The 21,168-nt window shown below is 39.2% G+C and overlaps 1 protein-coding gene across 4 annotated transcripts in view; it reads right to left on the bottom strand.

Moving 5' to 3' along the window:
- Window positions 1-20,742, bottom strand: part of SLC22A16 (solute carrier family 22 member 16) — a 35,465-nt gene extending 14,723 nt beyond the window's left edge. Inside the window, exons 1-3 of one of the 4 annotated variants that reach the window (XM_051792196.1) lie at window positions 20,594-20,733; window positions 19,245-19,357; window positions 1,658-2,134 (exon numbers count right to left, since the gene is read on the bottom strand). In XM_051792196.1, the coding sequence (XP_051648156.1) occupies window positions 1,658-2,094 (437 nt within the window). In that variant the 5' untranslated portion in view covers window positions 2,095-2,134; window positions 19,245-19,357; window positions 20,594-20,733. Of the gene's footprint in view, window positions 1-1,657; window positions 2,135-7,241; window positions 7,406-8,511; window positions 9,624-19,244; window positions 19,358-20,593 lie in introns of those variants that run through there. The other 3 variants (XM_051792195.1, XM_051792194.1, XM_051792198.1) reach the window with 3 other exon arrangements.
- Between the last annotated feature and the right edge of the window lie 426 nt (window positions 20,743-21,168).

The following is a 21,168-nucleotide window of genomic DNA, read 5'->3' as shown; positions in this document are numbered from 1 at the left end:
TATCAGAGCTCTTCTGTTGGGAAATCTGTTAATTGGTAATGGGAGGAATACACAATCTTATTTCCCACCAAGCCAGGATGTGTCAGAAAATAATAACTTTCAGCTGTAAAATCTACAGTTGTAAATCTGCAACTCAGAATGTGTGTATTGTCTTAACTAGCTGTCCATGGCTTGAATTAATGGAAATGAGAACAATATGATCCTAACCTTATAAATCATGTCTGAGTATTAATTTTAAAAGTTATGAATGATTTAAAGGGACACAAAACAAATGTTGGCTTTATATTCTGGTTTTGTATTAAATATGGTTTTACAAAGCCTTGGATTGGGAGGCAGATTGATTCCATGTGTTCTAAAAGCCAAATTAAAAAAAAGTCATCATTACTTTTGCATTCCCATGTTGTAACTATCACACCATAGTGTTGTGCTAATGAAGGAAAATCAGAAAAAACACGCCTGATCTCCTTGTTCTGCTTATACTGTTAGATGTAGGATAAAATGTCATCCTCGACCTAACAGAAATGTCAGTCAACAGGCTCCTTTACAGAAAGAGAAAAATAACTCTAAACCAGCCTTCAAAGCAAAACACAGGTACATAAACTGCCTGAGACAAAACCAAGTACAAATGTAGCTTGGATATTTGACTGTCATATGGATAAAGGGGCATGGCTGAGTGTTCTCCTGAGGCAGGAATAAGACTGTGTTGAGAGAGAAAACCAACAGAAACAGGAGGATACAGACATTCATCCTGAATCTCATTGCTTCTGAGTCCAGCTCTTATGTTGGATCTCAGTGCGTGATCTGAGATAACATCCAGGGAGGAAGCATTGGACAGGAATGGGCTGAAGGACAGCCTTGGCACCGTAAGCATGAGATTGCTTGGGATGAGTCCCTCCATGGACTGACTCTCCTTGTGCTCAAACTTTATACATGCGATTAAATAAGTGAAACTACAGCACAGCTCACTCACACCCATTTTTTCTCCTATCTGGACTAACCCTCAAGAGACTGAAGTTTAAGCTAATTTTTCAGAGAAAAACTAAAATTGGAGAGCAAGGAAAAATAGCATATGGGTGTTTATTTTAAGAACATGGGGCTTGATCAAACCCTTGAAGCCTTTGCATCAGCCCCGCTGAGCTGTACTCATGACAGAGGTTAGGAAACATGATTTCAAAATACATTACACTTAATCTTCTAGAAGGCGTTCTGTCATTTATCATATTACAAATTAAAAATCAATATTTCCACCAGGAATCTCTCCTCGTGAAAAATGAGGTGAAAATCTACTCCCAGGTTTTACCATTGCTATTACAATGAGCTATTGCTATTTCTGTTAAAAATAAATAAATAAATAAACAAATAAGTAACCTAAAGGCAAATACTAGCTGCCCAGGGGAATTTCAGAGATTAAGGCCTAGAACAATGGATGACATAAAGTACAAAAAAAAATTCTAAAAGGAAATTACTTGCAAAGACATTTTAAAATTAGTACTTGCTATTGGAAAAAGATATTGAGTTAAACAGATCTGTGAATAAAGCAATACCCAAACTTCCTGAATTTTGAGCACATAATTATGAGTAATTGTGAGTGAAAACAACAAAAACACATGGAGTTACTGCAGTCTGAAGCTACAGTTGTCAAAGGATAGCACTTTACCTGTCAGCGATGTCACCAAAAATCACTGCTCCAATCAAGACTCCAAGCATGAATGTAGGCTGGATTAATTTTGCAAGCCATTCTCGGTCACAGACCAGATCCCACTGCGTAACAACAGTGCTCTTCCACTTTGTATCATCATAGAGAAATCCATCGGAACATGAAAATACAGACTTGTTGCCTTTGTATTCATATGTCAGATCCAAACTGACTTCTCGTTTGGATCTGCTGCATTGATTAATTTCCCAAATTTCTCCATTTTCCAGCTGGACTACAACATAATTTTCTGTTGATGTCCATAGTGTCCAGATGTCCTGTATACTTGATGCAGAGGAGTTGTGGAAAAGAATATTACTCACATTTCCAGGGAACCCACATACAAAGTTGGGAGTAACAGCCATGAACACAGATGCTAAGTAATGGATACCACATGACATAGCTTGAAAGACAGATGCAAAATAAACACATGCTTGAAATCTGTAAAGGGAAAGAAAAAATTTTACTGAAGAAAAGCCCTCTATACATGGAAAAAAAAAATCAACATAATTGTTTTGTAAGATCAGTAAATGAAGACATCATTAGGGTGTCTAGTGTTTTGTTGTATAGTGCTGCTTCAATATTAATTAAGCCCTACAAGAGACCAAAGATGAGAAAAAGATCCACAGTAATCTATTGCCAGGAAATAAATGCTGCTCTCAGTCATGTGTTTAGTCATAGAGAGAAGACCATTTAAAATGAAACAATTCTGAACTTAAGCACTTAGTTTGAAGCAACCTTCCTACCTCCAATTCTCTGTAGCACATCCCTTAAAATAGGGCCTGAGATTACTTGAATGGTTAGAAAAAACAAAATGTTACAACTTCAGGTTCTTAGGGTTAGAGATATGTGCATGAAATAAAACAAAATAAACACATTATGCCCCTCATTTAATCTATTTGTATCTCTGTAATTGTATTCCATCTACCATCTCTCTTTATTGCCTCCAAAAGACAAAGAGAGAATACATGTAGACACAAGCAGAAGAAGAAGATAGAATCTGAACAATGTGAAATGTTTTGTACCAAAACATAGCTGTGAAATGGGTTGGGTTTTGGCTTAAACAGGGTGTGCAGTTATCCGTTAAAGATTGTATCAAAAAGCAAACAGGCTAAAAGAATGTTTTATGTGTAGCCTGACTTACGGCATTTTAAACAGCTTTTAAGACGTGCTTGAGATGCAAGTAAATCTTAGTATAAAAATTGCACATGTATTCTGAATTTCAAAGGCTTGCAATGAACTCTAGTATCACTGTCTGCAAATTCTAGAAAGTTTCTGATAATTTAAGCATAAGGAGTATTTTCCTGAATTAAATGTTTAAATTGTGCATATAATTAGTACAACATCTATTCATAAAAAACCAAAATAGCTTTGGTTTCTCCTCCCTTTTCTATTTCCTGAAGGCTAATCAATTGCAATAATTTGAAGAAGCATTCAATGAGCTTCTATATATACATCCTTGCTGCATATGCAGTAGGCCTTAATTGTATGAAACAAAAAGCAGATTTTTTTTTAAGTGACCAGAGGCTATCTCTGCTGAAGTCATAGGAAATGATATCTAAAACCCTGTTACCTTGAAGTGTCTTGTGGGAAAAGTCAAAACAATTCCAATCTCTGTAACAAATGTGGTCTCTCAATGCTCCTCTCCAAAAGGTATCTAATCTAGCCTGGAATTCCCATAATAAAGATTTCAACAGTACATAGTCTAGGACTTTTAAATCATCTACCATCGCAATTTCTAATTAATTTCTAAATTATCTTTAAGCAGAGTATTTAAATAGAATTTACTGGATACATTGTCCTAATGTCCAATTAACCTTTCCAATTAAACAGTTCCCTTGTATAACACACCTCCATTCACCATCCTCATTCTCCTTTGCCTTTTACCTTGTGATTTTTATATATTTCCTTGGTAAATGTAAACCCAGTTGCCCATCCCGTTCTTCCAATGACATTTGACATTGTTGTTGTTCTGATGCAGTGCTCTTTATCCCCCCTTCCCTTAACAAAAGCTCTATTGACTGTTCCACAGCAGTCTGAGGAGTGGGTTGAATTGCTAAACCCACCATGGCAGTTCAAAAGCTGGCTCCACTTCCCTCTTGAGGATACCTCAAGGCAATCCTCACACAGGTGCCGTGCTGCTCTTTCAGAATGAAACTGAGAGATATGGTCAAGAGAAACAGAATGTAACCACAGTAACCCTCAAATCTACCAATCCCCTCTCAAGAGAACAGCTTCTTGCAGACTAAGTAGCTATCCATAAACCAGAGCAAGGCTGAAACGGCTCTGAAAGGCTTTTAGGCTATCTTGGACCACAAAAAAGCAAAGGTTATGTTAAAATGTAACCTTTGTCACCCTATTGATGCAGACAAATATGGTCAACAACATTTTTTTTAGTTCCTCTTCTCTAGTTTCATTTTAGCTGTTCCCATCAAAAGACACAAACTCATTTTAAAAATAACAAAGCACAACCAAATTCAACAACTTGGGCTATTGTTGCAGTATGCAGAATGCCTGAAATCAGGACAAGAAGACCTCTAGAAAATTGGTAAATTAAACCCCTAGAAGCTGTGCAGTTACATCTTCTACTACACATGGAACCAGGTTCCCCAGTATTTGCAACATCTGTCATTATGCATCTGAAAATTGCAATGTCAGGTAGCCCAATTGATATTTCCCAGACAGAGGAAGAAGGAAGTAATTGCAAACCATACATACTTCTTGAGTTTCCCAATTAGTTCTTGCAATACAAGAAATATCAGGTTCATCATTTCTCTTCTGCCCAGTAAGAGTAAGTAGGAAAAATATATTTATATCCTTTTTTGTTGGAGAGGCTTCAAGGGAAGAATATAGACTGAGAAGATGGCATGAAGCAGTGGACTACATTGATTTTTAAAAACTCAAATCCCAAGAGTATCACCAGGGCTATGATTTGGAGCAGGTCTAATTAATCTCTGCTCTAACTACTCCCTTGAGAGTTTTATCTTAACTCTTCCTGAACACTTCTTGTGATCATACTTCAGTAACCATTTTGACAGACTGCTCCACTGCCAAATCTTTCTGTTGGAAAGTTTCTCATTAAATCTAATCTCAATGTCCCCTTTTCAAATGTAAAACTATTACTAACTTACAAAACACCCTTGTGCAACCTTGAATAAATCTTCCTTGTCTTTTATCACTTCATTTTACAGAATTATCAGTTATCCCCCTCCAGTTACTTTCTACAGCCATACAAATTACAATTCATTACCCTTTCCTTTTCTTTATGTCCTTTCTTTGTTTCCACGACTATAAAAAGCAGTAAAGGATTCATTTTAAAGAAATGAATAAAGTGTCATGCCATATTTCACCTATCTTTCAAGCGTTTAACTTAGCACTAGATATAACTGATTATTGTAAAAACATTCTTCCCTTTCCAGTGTTATGAAAATCTTATTCAGTTCCAACAAAGAAATCCACTCTGTATCATTATTTTTTGCCCTAATTTCCAGTACCAATGCTAAGCAAACACAAAAAGTTAGACAGAATGCCAGATAAACAGTAATAGACATAATTTATGCTGCATATGACTTCATTTAACAACAGGAAAACGTGTTTTTACAGCAAAATCACCCTAGTGCTGCAGAATTTTACAGGATGGATTGCACTGCAGTTCTTAACATCTGACTGCTCAACAAAAGAGCCAAGGAGCAGGCAGGGGAGCAGGAATAGGGGAGAATAAGGCCTAATGTGAAGTTAGCAAAGTATTTGGAAGCACCAGTGTCTGAAGACATTCCACACCACACTAATGGGCTTTTCCCCTGCCTGTAGAAAGTATTTACTGCTCTCTCCAGTAAAATTCCACACTGGGCTGGCTAAGCCTCTCTCTGTATATATACATACACAAAACACACAGAAAATATCCTGAAAGCCCTGTTTTGCCATGAAGGCAAAGTTCATTGCTGACTACAGCAGTGTTGTAACAGCACCCCCACTGATGCTAGATTGAAAAGCCCAATCATAGGAGCTGCTGACTATCTTCTCTGGGTAGGAAGAGTTCTTCTTCTAGAAAGGTCAAGAAACTCCTTAACTTGCAAGGTTACCAAAAAGGAATTAATCAGACCGTCAGTGACAACATATAGAAAGCACGTAGGGAGGATGATACATGGAATGGAAAAATACTACAGGTGCATGGAACTTTGCTTTCCAGAACAGCTGAAGATTGAAAAGGGACAAAGACACAGATCCAGCCTCATGGTAGACAGAGGTTTGCTGGAACAGAGGTTGAGGCAGTAGAGAGTGCTGAGTGAGGAAGAACATAGAGCTGCTGCCTTCTCTATGGCTAGCCTGTGATCCCTCCCTTCCAACCTTTGGGTGCATGAGTTTTCTCTCAGACTTCTTGTGGTCATGTTGATGCTCTTCCCCAGTCTTAAAACCCTGGGGCAGCTTCTTGGCCCTTGCTTATGTGGTGGCTGAGCAGCTTCTCGTCCTCACGGGAGGACGCGGTGCTGGGGGAGCAGAGCAGGTCTGGGTTGGGCAGCCTGGAGCAGCCCCCACAGAGGCTGTGCTGGGGCAGCAGGTCACAGCAGAACCCATACAGGTCATACACTTCACTGACCCTGAGGCATAGGTTAAAGTCTATGCTGTCCTTGATATCTACTGTAAATTATTAGCTCTTTTCCAAAATCCTGAATTTAAGAACACCAAACCGATAAGAAAGCCCTTAAAAGCTTAAATCCCTCTATTGCAGACAAATATGTACTGTAATCATTTTATTAACCTCATCAAACTCCACTTAAAAAGTTAGATTTCCCTGAATAAAGAAATACTGTTGCTCATGCATCAAAATGGTGAGAAAATACCATTGCGGGAGTAATAAGTACTATTGAAATTCATCAAAAAAAACAAAGTCTGCAATTTATTTTCCCAGACTGATCTCAAAAAGGACAATTTTTGACAATGGTATTTTATATGCCAGTCATCTTCCCATACACACATTAGATTACACAACATATATTGTTGCAAACAGTAATTTTCAATAACATATTTTACAGGGGTTTTTTTTTAAAAACACATGCTTTTTGCAATTTTTTAAAATGTTCTGTGAATATGATGACTGTCCTAAAAGGTATGATAATTTCTCTCAGTGTTTTTCCATCTCTTCAGTGACTTGCCATGGGAGATAATTATTTGGCAAGTACATTTTGTCACTCTTGCCAGGAGTGTCAAATATAGAAGTCAAGAAGACTTTATAGGTTACTGCTCCAGTATAGAGACACTTAATGAATGCCAGAAGTCAAATGAGCCTAAAACTATCTTCACAAAAACTTGAGCAAGACACAACATGAAAATGTTCCAGTCTTTCTTAAAATATTTCTGTAAAATTTCTCCACAGTTTTTTTCTCTTTTTTTTCAGTTTGCAGCTCATAGTAAAAAATTATTTTTACATTTTCTATTTCCTCTGCACAAGTTTTAAGATCTCACCAGTATGAAAAGCACTCATAATATCATGTCAGTAGCTGAACTGAAGAAATATTCTTCCACAAAGGCAATGAACTAGATCTCATACCACTGTTGCTCTGGCTGTAGCCTTATGACACAACATCTCTGTGGCACTGTCACTGCAAAAGATTTCCTCCCTTCTCTTTTCCCACTGTTTATTCATCCTCTGAGACACAGTGCTCTACCCTCAGTCACAGTGGTATTTTTTTGTGGACCATCTGGGAAACAGATCTACCCTGAATAAAAAAGTCAAAATAGATGATGAATACAAAAAAAAATTACAAAAAACCCACAAACAACAAGCTAGATTAGTTGCTCAATCTAATTTATATTGCATTTATGTAAATAATCTGCACCAGTCTATTTGAAAGATGGCAAATCTGGCATGCAAAAAAACTTGAAGTACACATTGCCATATATATCTTGGAGACTAAACTCCCAGCCTCACAGTACTTCTACCATTGTCAGTTACTGCAGTGCACAGCAGGGACAAAACTTGTTGTCAAACACTAACTTTATGTTAATTAAAATGTCGTTCTTATAACATTTCCTTGTCTGTCCATCAATGAGAGAAGAGGGCTATTACTAGATACTCATCAAAAGCTAATACAAACATTTGAAAATCATTTTACTGTAGAATAGACTCACAACACTGTTCTGTGATTAGTAAAATATTTGTACTATTCCATCGGCTTTACAAGAACTATTTTTACTGCTTCTCTTCTCAACCACCTCATTAGTAAATTGCTTAAGTCAGAAAACACAGTAAGTTTTTGTTGTGCAGTGTACACTCAACAGGATGGATTCAGTGGAAAGAAATTTCCAGATATTTACTATTTCTGAAAGAATTTGTGTTCACTTTAAACTCTGTATTTCATCCTGTTTTTTTTAATGTGAGAAAAGCCATTCAGCATTCTTTCCACTCTAAACCAAAAAGCTATGATGCACTTCCACATTTATTTTTTGAGAGGAAAGAAGCTGAATGTGACTCAAGAGTATTTTGGCTATGGTGCAGTGATGCAGATTTGGAAGTAGCCTTAAATATACAATATGAACATCTTTATTTGACTTTTGGTGTCAAGAATAAACTTCCTTCCCTCCTAAGGGCAGTTTAAACTATGCTAGGACTTAGTCTCAGCCCACAGGAAAAAGATGGTTATTTCCAGAATTTGTTTTCAGATGTAGAAGATGCTGTGTTGAATGTCCAGTTTAAACATATCAACAGCACAGATGCAACAGGAATAAGGAAGCCTATAGAGATCAGGAAGACCCAGGAATTATATATCATCACTGATGACAATGTGTGCATCAATGTGCAGTCACCAAACAGCAGACACTTACCAAATCATTGTTACAATCATTTAAAATTGATTCTCTGAAGAATTCACTTCTATCCCATTAAGCTTATGCATGTTTCTCTTTGATTAAGACAAGCCCAGCATTCGTTCACTAGAGTCAAGAAGAAAAATATGTTGGCTACTCACTACTGCACATCTGGTATAACAGCCTAGATGAAGAAAGTCAATTAGTGTGAAAATAAAGAATTAGTGCTACAGAATTAAGGGCCATCCTTTTAATAATGTTTTTTTTTTAAACTAAATAGAACAGTTCTTAATGTTTGACTATCTAAATCAGGCACACTAGATTCCTGTTGTCACCTGTGACAAAATAATCTAGTTGATAAATATTGCTTGGTTTAAATAGTTACTGAGTTCAGTAGCACAGCTTACACCTATAGACTCACAGTAGAGAGAGCAGCTGCTGTTAAAGATGCTCTGATGTTTCTTGCTGCCCCTCTGCCAAGGATTACCGCCCCCAGGGGAGAGCCAGACAGAAGGGTGGTGTGTTCATGGCTCAGCCACTCCAGTGCAACACCCAACCTTCTCGTTCAAATGGAGTGAAACTGGGCAAGACACAAGGGCTCTGGATTTGCACCAAGCTACACATAAACATTACACTTTTGACTTTCCTGGGAAAGTAGCCTCTGATTAAGGGGAAACACATCATTGGCAGCAATTCTCACACCCTTTGATGGCAAAGCTGGAGTCAAGTCTATTTTAATGTAGTTACCCACTTGTCTTTTCTGCTTTAAATGTGTTAAGGGTATGTATCAGGTAATTTAATTAAAAAAGAACATGAACATGCAGTTTGTAAGTTATTTAGCTTTGTTTTGGAGTTATTTGGCCTAGTGTTAAACACAGCAGAGTGGTTATGCTTGAACAGTAGTAACACTTCAGGCTCTATACTTGGAAGTTTCTATTCTGGGAATGGCATTTCTATAAACATCTACCATTTAGAAAATTAGCACATACTCTGCATGATATATTACCAGCATTACTTCTCACAGGGAGAACTCAATTCCAGTTTCTCTGGTAGCACTGTTTTCTTTTAGTCAGCCTCTCTTTTGTGGACAAATCCAAATTAGGTATTTCATTCTTTTCCCTGCTGTACTATTTCCATCGGCTTATGTAAGCAAATAATTTCACATTATAACCTGTAAAGTGTCTAATAGAATTTAAATGTTTTTATTGAGATTCCATCTAATTATAGACATAGGCAGTACTTCATGTATAAACTATTAAATTTCGTTCTTCCTTTCCCATTTAGGAAATCAGATGTTTTCTGCATGTTACACTGCTGACACATTGAACTATATTCAAACTATGGAAGTTTACTTTTATTGTATCCAGTTTTTTGTTCTGTCTATAATCCTGAATTAAAACTAACTCATTGTCATAATTATGTTCTTACTTCTTTGTTATTCTGTTTACATATTTCTATTGCAAAACTCTGAATCTGGTGTAGCTAAAGATACAAAGGCATGGATTGAATATCTACTTCACAGTGGTGAAAACTGTCCATTCTGAAGCAAAGAGCAAGTCACCAAACACCAAACTATTCTTTAAATACTGATTTGCAAAGTAATTAAGCCTTACAGTTGTCACAGTTATATTATGCCTTCTAAGAACTCAATTTTTTTGCTTGTTTCCTATTCAAAGTAACACCTAAGAAGATTTGGATACAGACAGCTCATTTTCAGTCTGAATTCTACATAAATTCTCTACATACCACGCCACACATTGTTAAGCATACTACCCAAGGCTTTAAATTTCTGTATTGGAAATTTAACTCCTTCCCACTTGGAAAATGATTGTAAAATTTCTTACTCTAACAGGTTTTTGAAAGTTCTCATGGGAAAAGGTAAAACAAGTAAGAAATCTGGTAACTAATTTAAGAACACTGGACATCACTTTCCTAGCAAATGCTTGTAACCATTCCTGTACATACTAGTATCTTCTGAGATTTCAGTTAGAAATAATAAGGACTATTAGCTCCATGGATCAACTTATGCTTAAATAATTTCTGTAAATACTTGATAGAAATGTCATGGAATTTTGGAGTGGTCTATTGTGTCTTTCTTCCTTAATATAAGCAATTATTTTATCCATTGCATTACTTGTGCAGCCTAGAATATGATTAAGTTGATTTGGCCTATTTCTATGGGCTACCTAATTTACCTACATAATGTGTCATTTTACTCTCCCTGGCTCCATTTGCAACTGTTACAATGTTCTTTGCTAATTCTGACTTTCACCCCAGTGACTCTTCATCAAGAGTGAAACAGAAAAGCTAAAGCAGATACTTTTGTCTTATTAGCTTTTTATGAATATTTCGCTAAAACAAAATATCACTTAACAAGATGCTACATTTAGGGAATTAAGTGTCAAATAATACCGTCTTCTAAAACCTGGGACAAGTCAACATGTAAATCAGGGCATCCCTTTAGAAAAGGCAACTCAGTTTGAGGTAGAGATTCTTTTCTGCCAAAGAGAATATTGCCAGTTGCAATTCTACCTGTACGGAATCCTACACTTGCATTTCTGTAGCTCTACAACTTGAAGAAAGGGATGCAATTTAATGCACAGTCTAGTATGGTCTTCTATTAAACTTGGGTTTGCTTATGAATGGATTATTTAAGTACATCCATATTTAGCAGCTGTGTTCTACACTCAAAAAGAAATTAGCCTCCACACCAACAGCTTTTCTCTCTCTGTGTAACAGAGTAGCTGGTATCTTCTACAGATGTTGCTAAAGCCCAGTTAGGACATGGAAGAGAGTAAAATATATCTCCTTTGTTCCTCTCTTTTCCGGAGTCTACACTGATGACCCAGCAAGAGCTCATCAGTGCTTGCAAGAGCTCAGATTAGTATCCCTGACAGGCTATCCTCTCCCAGGCAAGGCAGGTTATCTCTAAACCCACATAAAAGAAAGTTACTGAGCACAAGAGGACTTTCAGCTTCTTTTGCAGGTTCATAGCTCACCTTCCCTCCAAACTGTACCTCTTCACTGCAAATGTGTAATCCACTCTTTGCTAGAAGTCCTCAGTTCTTCTCTCCAAATGATGATGGGAATCTGCCCCATAATGAGACATTATTCAATGTTTAATTGCCACTGGAGAAGTTTCAGTTTGTTTTGTTTTAATAACAGCCTGGTCATGAACTTCTGTCCAGTTTTTGTTTATTTATATCCCCTTCTAGTTTCTGTCCTGGATATTGGTTTTGCTAGCCTATGTCTTCACAGGACAAGAAAAAATTTTTGCCTTCTCTGCTCTGAGAGATTTAGACATTGTAGAGTATATAAAATGGTATGACATGAAGAAAATTTATTTAATAGATCTTGGATATTTGATATACTGCCTTTGACTTTAACCAGACAAAGAGTTTTTCTACAGCTTCTCCAAAAAAAACCAAGTAAAAGTCTTCATGGCATTATTGATCTTTTCAAAGAAAAGTTGTTTCATTAATTTTATTGGTCATTTATCTCTTCCATGATCAACAGACAATATTTTATATTGTTCTTGATTTCTCAATGGAAAGCAACCTTTTCCTTTCCTGTCATTCAAGGAAGGTGATTCTACTGCCTTCCTCTTTAAACTATTAAAATTGGAAGTAATTTAAATTAAAAACAAAGAAATGCAAATTACAGATTTTGCTGTTGCCAAGGCTAAGAATGTACTTTGTCTTCTTATTAAATATACTCTATAATGTGCTTTTACCTGATCATAATTTCACAGTACTGTCATGTTCTTTCCTTGAGTGCCATTTCTCTTATGGTATCTCATACAAGGGAATGATCTGGAATAATGCTATATTCTGACTTTACATAAATATTTGCAAACAATACACAGGTCCCATTCTCCACAAGAATAAATAAGCTGGATTCTGTTCAGACCTACCAGAATTCTTCTACATAAATCTACTTTAGTACTAATTGCCCCCTGTATTCTCAATGCGTGAGACAGAACTGAGGTTGGCTACACTAATCTACAAAGGATGACAGTTCTCCAAGGAGCCTAAAATACAGGTGTAAATGAGGTAAGGTCCCAGTTGTTCTGACCCTGGGACTTACATGAATTATCTCTCTCAGAAGGGTCAAGCTGTAACAACTTTATGGTACTTCAGTAGTTCTAAAGGTTCAGAAAAAAATCAAACAACAATTTGTTCTGGAATATGAGACATAAATATAAATTGTTTAAATGAAATGGGGTATCATCAGTATAATCACCATATATCCAATGGCTTTGTGTAAGAGAATGCTTGTGGATATTGCTTATCTATTATTGCTCATTTTTCACATTTTGTAATTGACTTTCTCTCTTACACTAGACAGACATCCACCAAATGATGTATTACATCATGGTGATGGATATGGAAATATTTATTTATAGAACAAGGGCTAAATGAATACTATTAGCAATATTTTTTTATTTTCATTATGCCTACAATTGAATGGCTAAACAAATCTATTTTTGCCTACTCCTAAGTGATGGCAAAAATCTTCCTTTTTCCTCCTCAGAAAGTTGCAGGGTTTATTCCCTCACTCTCTGAAAATTGGGGATCTCCACAGTTTCAGAATAGGCTTGATCTCTTATTTCTCTGATCTTAATGCTCCCCACAATTCACCTAAATCAATCTTTACTGGAATTACCTGTATCCAAGATCCTGATAGCAAGGATTGCTGATGGAGAGTCAATGTAGCAAGCATTGTAACAACAGTACTGTTGCATACATGACAGTTTTTCTGATGTGTGACAAAGAGAAATGCAAGGATCTCGGTATCTGCTTCAAGTTTCTTGAGACACTGGCTAATGCTGTGATACAGAAAGTGTCCTGCCACACGCATTTCTCACATCCCAATCTTCTAGTGAAGACTTAAGTAGTTAATTCAGGTTGAAAGTAAAGAATCTGCATGTATGCTGTACACTTGGATGCAACATCCTGTATACAGTATGCAATCCATATACATTTACAGTATTTCTCTAGATCCCTTTTTCGCTCGATGAGGAACCACAGACAAATATAGGATTTACCTTGTCCTAAACCACTATGTGAAGTAAGACAGATAGATCATGCCCTGAACTGTCCAATTGTCCCTCTTGACAAGGTGATAATTACAGATGTCTGAAGTTTACACTACAGGCCTGTAAACATAGAGAGATGAGCTCACTAGTGCCTTGATTTGGACAGCTGAGTCCCCACACAGCTAGAATAGACTTATACAGATAGAAACTTAGATAATTCCAAATCTCTTTCACAATTTAGAGGAGAAAAAAGTCACAATATAGCTGAAAAAGTTCAGACTGTCACATATAAAACCCATTTAAATGGTGCTGAGCTCCATCCAAAGAATGATGATGATTGCTTTTTATAGAGCAGCAAATTATTCCCATTTCTTTGAGGCACCTTTTCAACACTTCTTTTCTACTTCTTGTTGCCTTATTGTCCCTTCCATCTATTCTCCAGGGTTTGTTCCTGCCTCAGCACCACTGCTGTGGCTGCACCTCTAATGCTGCTACCTACTACTAATGCCTCCAAATAATAGGAACAAGAAACCTAACTTCACCTCTGGATAAAAACATTTTCTTGAGGAAAGGGTTCAGTCTATGATCCAATGGATGGTACTTCTAAATCCCTGAAACCATATTTTCTTTGCATGTGATTTTCAAAGAACATCTGCTCTGAGTGAGGTGATCACTACAGTCTGGCTGTCAATGTATGATATTAAAGTATACATTAGCTCTCTAGGCAATTTCAGTAATTTTCAAAGACAGATGAGATTTCTCTCCAAGTATATGGACAGTTTGGCAGATCAGCCATCATTATTAGTACTTATAAATCTCCGTCTTCTACAGTTTGTCATCACGCTTTTTCCAGTCTTGCCCTTGCAGCCAAGATATAGTTACCTCAGCAGTTATCTGCTCTGGCTTGCTAATTTTTCCATATTTCTGAGAACTTGAGACTCTCATGTTCTTGCTCAGCTGCTATAGCTTCCTGCCTCAAGCTACCTTAAACATATATCTGTATATATAGTAAATACATAGCTGTATGTGTACTCAGTTCCAGTCATATTGTGTATCGCAAAATGGTGGCACGGAAATTTCCACAGAATGTGCTAAAGGTTTCTGGGGCCTTAGAAAAATCTAAATTTAATGGTGTTTTCTACTTGTATGATTTTCTTCCTGCAATAAACTGGTCAAACTTTCTATATGTAAGACCTTTTATAAAACATTTCCTTTCAGTTTTGAGATATCTTAGTACTGCTGAAAATTATGACTATTATGAGAAAATTATTGACAGAGCTTTTATAGGAGTGGTGTCCCATTCCCAGGCATTGTATTACAGGGAACACACTGTCCAGTGCATTATGTATTTAATTTTCATTCACACCATAATATTTCAGGATGAAACAGCTGATCGTCAGCTCCTTGATGTGTGTGATAATTGCCTTATGCTGCCATAGCTATGTCCATGCTACAACTTTATCTAGAAGCCACCCTGGGGGGGTTGGCAACATTTCAGAGGTGCAGTCTGAACCTCAGCAGCTGGTTTGCAAATCATAATTGATTCACTAGCTTTAAGTTTCAGTGTTATTTGCACTGCAAGTTTTAGCCTTAGAGAAGTAATGGATAGTACAAGTGCAATTTCATCCTGCTTTTATTTAGTCATTTCTCGATTATTTTAATCTACTTTTAAATCTAGTTCTATCTAGTTCTAGTTTTTAATCCAAAAACAGGCATGGCACCTCCAGGCTGAGGTTGCCAGCACATTCTGAGGCAGTACATTTTTGTCTATGCAGATTTTGCTTTACACCGCTTCCAATATGACCTGGATCCCAGCAAATACTGTTAGTACCTCTTGCAGACCACACTGTTAGTGCATTGTCACCATTATCCCAGAGCACTTGCCAGTATCCAGCTTTGGTTCTGAGTCTTGAGAGTATTTCCACTTTGGCCTAGCCAGGCATAGATAATAAGACCTTTGTTTAAGCTGCTAGAGTTTGGTCTCTGAAAACACATGGGTTGTCACGCTTCTCCAAGCCATTCAACCAACAGGATTAAGTATAATTTGCAAAATATCCGGACACACGCACCCCAAAAAAGGGGGGGAAAAAAAGAAATGCAACCATGTCCACCTATTTTATCCTATGAACATTTGAGATGAGCACAGATCGACTCAGATGCTATCATATAGCATACTTATGAGATGAAGAACACTTATCAAGCATTTCTGTCAACCACCACCCCTGACTAAGAGCCAAAGGAGGACTTAGATTTGAGATTCTTCTGTCTGGCACATTCTAGCAAATAGGAACAGCTGTCCACTGATACATTTTGAAAACTGAATGACAGATATGTTGCAATAAACCTTTCCACTGTATAAAGTAGCCAGTATATGGGGGAAAGAAAACCTATTTTCTTTGAAAACAATCTCTAAACCACAGCACTTTGTTCATCTTCAGGAAACTACTCAAAGTTTAAACAGAAATTCATATTATATTGTTTAAAAACATTGATTTTGTGTAGTATGTACTAAATACTTAATGTATTAATATTTCAGAAAAATCTTGTAATGCTTCGATTTTCTAAGTTAAGGCTAATCTTCTGTTCAGATGCAATTGCCTGTTTCTCCGTACTAAATTGGAAAAGGAAAACCAATTTCTCTGCATGTCTAGCAAGCACACTTCTCCACACAAAAAATATATTTTTGTTGGGAAAGAACCTTTCAAGACAGTTGTAAAATACTTGAGTTAGAAAAGTCATTGCTTGAAAATGTTCTTATTTTCCTTTTGTGAAAAGAAGTGGTGAGCATGATCTTTGAGATACTTGAGACTCTTTGTTATTTGATACAAACCAAGAATTTCTGGAAATAACATGTACACAGCACAATTTGCAGAAGATGTAATCTGATCACACGAGCTGTGAGCTTTGTAACAAGAGAGTGGATAAGGGCAGCAGCATGAAAATAGGAGCCTGGAAAGGTTCTGAGGTGTGAAAAGATTAGACCATTCAGTGTAGGGCTTTAGAAGTGAACCAAGAACCCTACAAAGGAGGTCAAAGAGAAGTGGCTTTAATACTGGCTGTTCAAACATTGCTACTGTGGCACTGATCAACAGTGTCTGCATTGTAGAAGTCCACTGAAAGAATCTCTACAAAAGTCAAGCCAGTTTTTGAGCTAAGCAGAATCTCTTTTCTCTTTATAAACACTAGAAAAGTTCAAGGGAAATTAACAGAAAATGTTGAAACTGCTGATAAGTGTATTAATCTCTACTAAACTCCATGTTTGGCTGAAGCATCCAAACAGGCAGTCTGTCCCTCCTCCTCACAGCAGCCATTGCTAATCTTGGTTTCGACTGCTTCTAAAGTCCAAATTGTAGCAACTCCACTGATGAGGCAACACGTCTGTAGAAGACAACAATGTAAAGATGTCAAAACCTGAATACATGAACATTTCAGTAAAGAGCAGAATTTTTTAATTCATTAGATAATCTAACTGCTAGTAAAACATATTGTTTATAAAACCAACATTTGAAAATCTAGATAACTTACTCGACTTGGTAAAAGACAGAATATTCCAAAGGAAAAGGTAATCTTTTCAAAAACTCCGGAAATACTTTATTACAAAACCTGGAAATAGTGTCAGTGACACCCAATCTTCCCCTCTCTCCCTGACAGTTTTCACCACCTGCTTTTAGCTAAAGCATAAGCCAAGATTTGAAAACTGTTAATCACAGAGAAAAAGCTATGTACCATGTAAGCTGCATCTCATAGCTACCAGACGTTCCAGCTAGGAAACCAAATCCTTACGCTCATCCACACTTACCATAAAGGGTACCTTACCAGATTTCTCTCTAGACAGCTCTTCCTGATTAGATCATGTCTCCATTCAGCACACTGCCATGGTGTAGATCAGAGTTACAAAATACATAGCCGGTTTCTCATCAGCAACCAGATAAGCAAGTTTGGTATCCTTCTGGTAGACTAAAGTCACTGAAGTTATTTGAAGTCCTTTAGTTTACTTTGGAATTAGATGTGCTAGCAGTGTGAGCCAGCCAGCCAGGTCCTAAGGCTCGCCTACCTACTATGCACACACTGGGTTACCAACCTTGTGCCCATTAGTCATGTATCCCCTTTCCCAGCATGGGGCCTGCAAATGACAGCCAGTGTCTGTGCCTAGCTTTACCTGACGGGCCCCTGAGAGGGTTTTTGCAGTTGGAGTGGGTGAGCAGAAAGGGGCTAAGGCAGGGGTCTGAGGGGGAGAGCCCAGAGGTACAGTCTGGCAAGAACTGCTACATGGGAGAAAGGTGCAGTTAACTGCAGGTAAATTGGGAATTTTAAGGCCTGGTAGCTCATTAGAGATGAGGCCATCTGAGGCAGACAGTACTAGTTTTTTGTCATTCACCTCTGCAATAGTGAGCAGTAATCTCATGCTCCACACACAGACTCAAGATCAATGTTTGAAACAACAATCTTGAATTTATAGGCCACAGATGCTACCCATGCCCAAATTCAAAAGAGACATAAAGTCTTCATCTACTGGCAAAGGCTACAGAAGTCATAACATGGTTGTTCATGCATGTCTCAAGACCCCAGTAAGAACTATGGCATCACTAAGACTTGTGAAAGAGAGTCCAAATGGAAAGTAAAATATTGTCAGCATCCCTGGGAATGTCAATTCTGTAAAATTCACAGTCTTAATCAATGTTAAAGGTTTATATATTATGTGTATATTAATAACTTATTTGCTATATAGTATTATATTACATATATATAAAATGCATACGTACTATTTCCATATTTATATATGTATGAACAGCTGCTCATTCTCTACTGCATCTGTCAGATTTTAGGAAAATCAAAACAGTCTCAAAATACTAACAGTCATGCTTGGATTGCTCAGAATCTGACTGTCAAATCTACAAAATCTATATATAGTGCATAGGTTATATGGGCCTCATGAGAATTGCTTGAACTGAAGAAATGAACGATTACCTATCTGTCAGTGTCCAGATGATGCAAACTGAACAGAACTAACTTCATGGTTACAGTTAAGAACTACTTTTTCATATGAAGGGTGATCATTTATCTAGCACTATCAAAGCATTAAATAGAGTTTTTTTACAGTATTTTTAATTGGGTCTATCCACCATAAGCTACTGTCATACTATTATACTACACTACTAATGTGGTCTTTGAAATATCAAACGGCCATGAGTCTAACAGGACTATGCAAATTTTGGTAGCTTGCCGTTCGTCTCAAAGCTTCTAAACCTTAAACAACCCCTATTGAACCGCATATCAAATAATTTGGTCCCTAGATGTGAGGTTATGGCTGTAGAACTGTTCTCCCTTTAATTGCAAATAGTGGTTGTAAAAACTTTATCTAAAGTATTGATGAATGTTCTCAAGTAGGAAAACTACTCCACTGATTAGAAACAACTACTTTTGTGTTACTTCGGTATTCAGTGACAAATGCCTGCTTTCCACAAAGAGCACACAAGACAGGAGAGCAACAGCAACAGCAAAATTAATTGATTGCTAGAATTTCTCTCCTAGTTCACACAGAACAAGGTATTTTTTGTTGCTGACCCAGAACTGACAATGACTGAGATATTGTTCAGATAGATATGCCTGTAAGTCACAACCTAGTCAAACATGTAACTTAAGCATAGGTCCCAGGCAAGAAAGAAAGTCTTTCCATCCTAACCATCTGAAGAGGCTATTGATACCCACCACTACTGCTTGCACATGATATTAAGAGCCTCTCCTGCTGCAGAGTTCAGGCTTGCACTTCTACCATTAACAGGACCTCCTGGCTTTGTCCAAAATGCTGCTCCTGCCTGCCCCTGAGAGAAGATCAACATTGTCAGTTAGGCTGGCTCACTGGTCACTGAGCTAGAAAGCACAACACTGCAATTCAACAGCTTCAACTCGTAGCCAAATTGTGACACATGGGTCTTATTCCAGCCATCTGCTTCAGGAGCACGTGCCTGCAAAACCCATGATGATCAGCACATCGCGGAAGTGCAGGAGAGAACTCACTGTGAGGGCGTGCACCCATTAGTCTTACAATTCATATCCTCTAAAGCTTAATTTCCTTGCCAAACATTTCTTCTCCGTTACCTGCTATAAGCAGAGTCTCATATATCTGTCCTACATCCACATCTACAGAAGCATACACACACACACACACCCCACACCCCACATCTGTGTACCCCATCTAACAAACCCAGAACTGGATACACACACATCATAGCCACAAAGCACATCAAAGGAAACTCTCCACAATTCATCACACCATGTACCACACAGATAAACCTTTGCTGATAAGGATGTATACATATACTCCATATCCATGTATCACATGCAACAAACCCAGCTCCAATAAAAACACGTCATGTATTGCACCCAACAACCCTGTGCCCCTAGGCAGAAACAGCCCACCTGAATGCCACACAGAACCCTCATGCGTGCTGCTTGTGCCCTTCTGTCACCTCTGAAGTGCACAGGTTGTTCCACAGCCTGGGGTTGTGTGTGTGTGAGTACACTCACGTGTGCAAGGTATGTGTGAACATTAAATGTCTAAGAGTGCACGTAGGTGAATGTGTGCGACTGCATGCACGTGGTGCCTACAGGTGTGTGAGCCCGTGTGTGAACGGGTGTTGTGCGGGTGCATATGTGACCACGGCATATACAGAGATGTGTGTGCACGGAGCGAGTGAGCATACCGTGATCACTGCATGGGTATGGAACACTGCACACGGGGGTGTGTCGAGTGCTGCCAATACACGCGGCAGCGCCTGTCTGTACGGTATTGTTCGTACCCTGGGGCGCAGCGTGTGTAACCGCGTGTGTATACAGTGGCTGTGCCAGTTTCTGTGTGCGTGTGTGTGTCAGCGTGACTGTCCGCGCGTGTGCGTGCGAGTCCCTCGCAGCCCGTGCGATGCTGTGAGCACGGGCGGTGCACGGCGGTGTTTCCCCGTGCCGTGGCTGTCAAACCCTGCCCGCGCGGGTGCCCGTCAGTCCCCGCACGAGGATGTCGGAGGGTGACCGCCCCCGTGCCCGCCCGCCCATGAGAGTACCTGCCGAAGTGTCCCAGCGAGTCGAAGAGTCGCTCGGAGCTGAGAGCCATGGCCGGGCTGCTGCTAGCCGGGAGCCTCGGCGCCGCAGTCCCGGCGCTGCGGGGAAGAGGCACTGTCCCGTACTGTCCCGTCCCGTCCCGCCCGCCCCCTGCGCCCGCCCGGCCCCGCCGGGACCCGGCCCCGCCCGGCGGGCGGGACCAACCGCCACCCCAACGGCCGCCGCTCCGCGCGCCCGGCCGGCAGCGGGAGCAGGGAGCGGGGCCGGGAGCCGCGGGGGCCGGGAGCCGGGAGGACCGGGAGCCGCGGCGGCCCTGCCTCTCCGGGGCGGCGGGAGCAGCGCCTGCGGAGCGCGGGGAGCTGGGCCGCCCCTCCCCGGCGGCCCCGGGCCGTCCGCAGCCCCCGCGCTGCCGTTTTGCGGTGCTCTTTCGCTGCGGGGCGAGCGGCTCGACCTCCCGCACGGATCGAGCGCCTCGGCCGCTGCTCTGGGAAGGATGGGCCGCAGCTCGTCCCATCGGGCAGAGCCTGCAGCCCGCGCTCGTTTTCCGCATTAAAATTAAATTAAAGTAAGCAATTAT

The sequence above is a fragment of the Manacus candei genome, unplaced genomic scaffold (genome assembly GCF_025592945.1).
Source record: "Manacus candei isolate 608988 ecotype Guabito, Panama unplaced genomic scaffold, ASM2559294v1 h1tg000034l, whole genome shotgun sequence".
In the NCBI taxonomy this organism is placed as follows: Eukaryota; Metazoa; Chordata; class Aves; order Passeriformes; family Pipridae; genus Manacus; species Manacus candei.
Note: the sequence above shows the minus strand (reverse complement) of the source record. Positions and strands in the feature narration are given on the sequence as shown.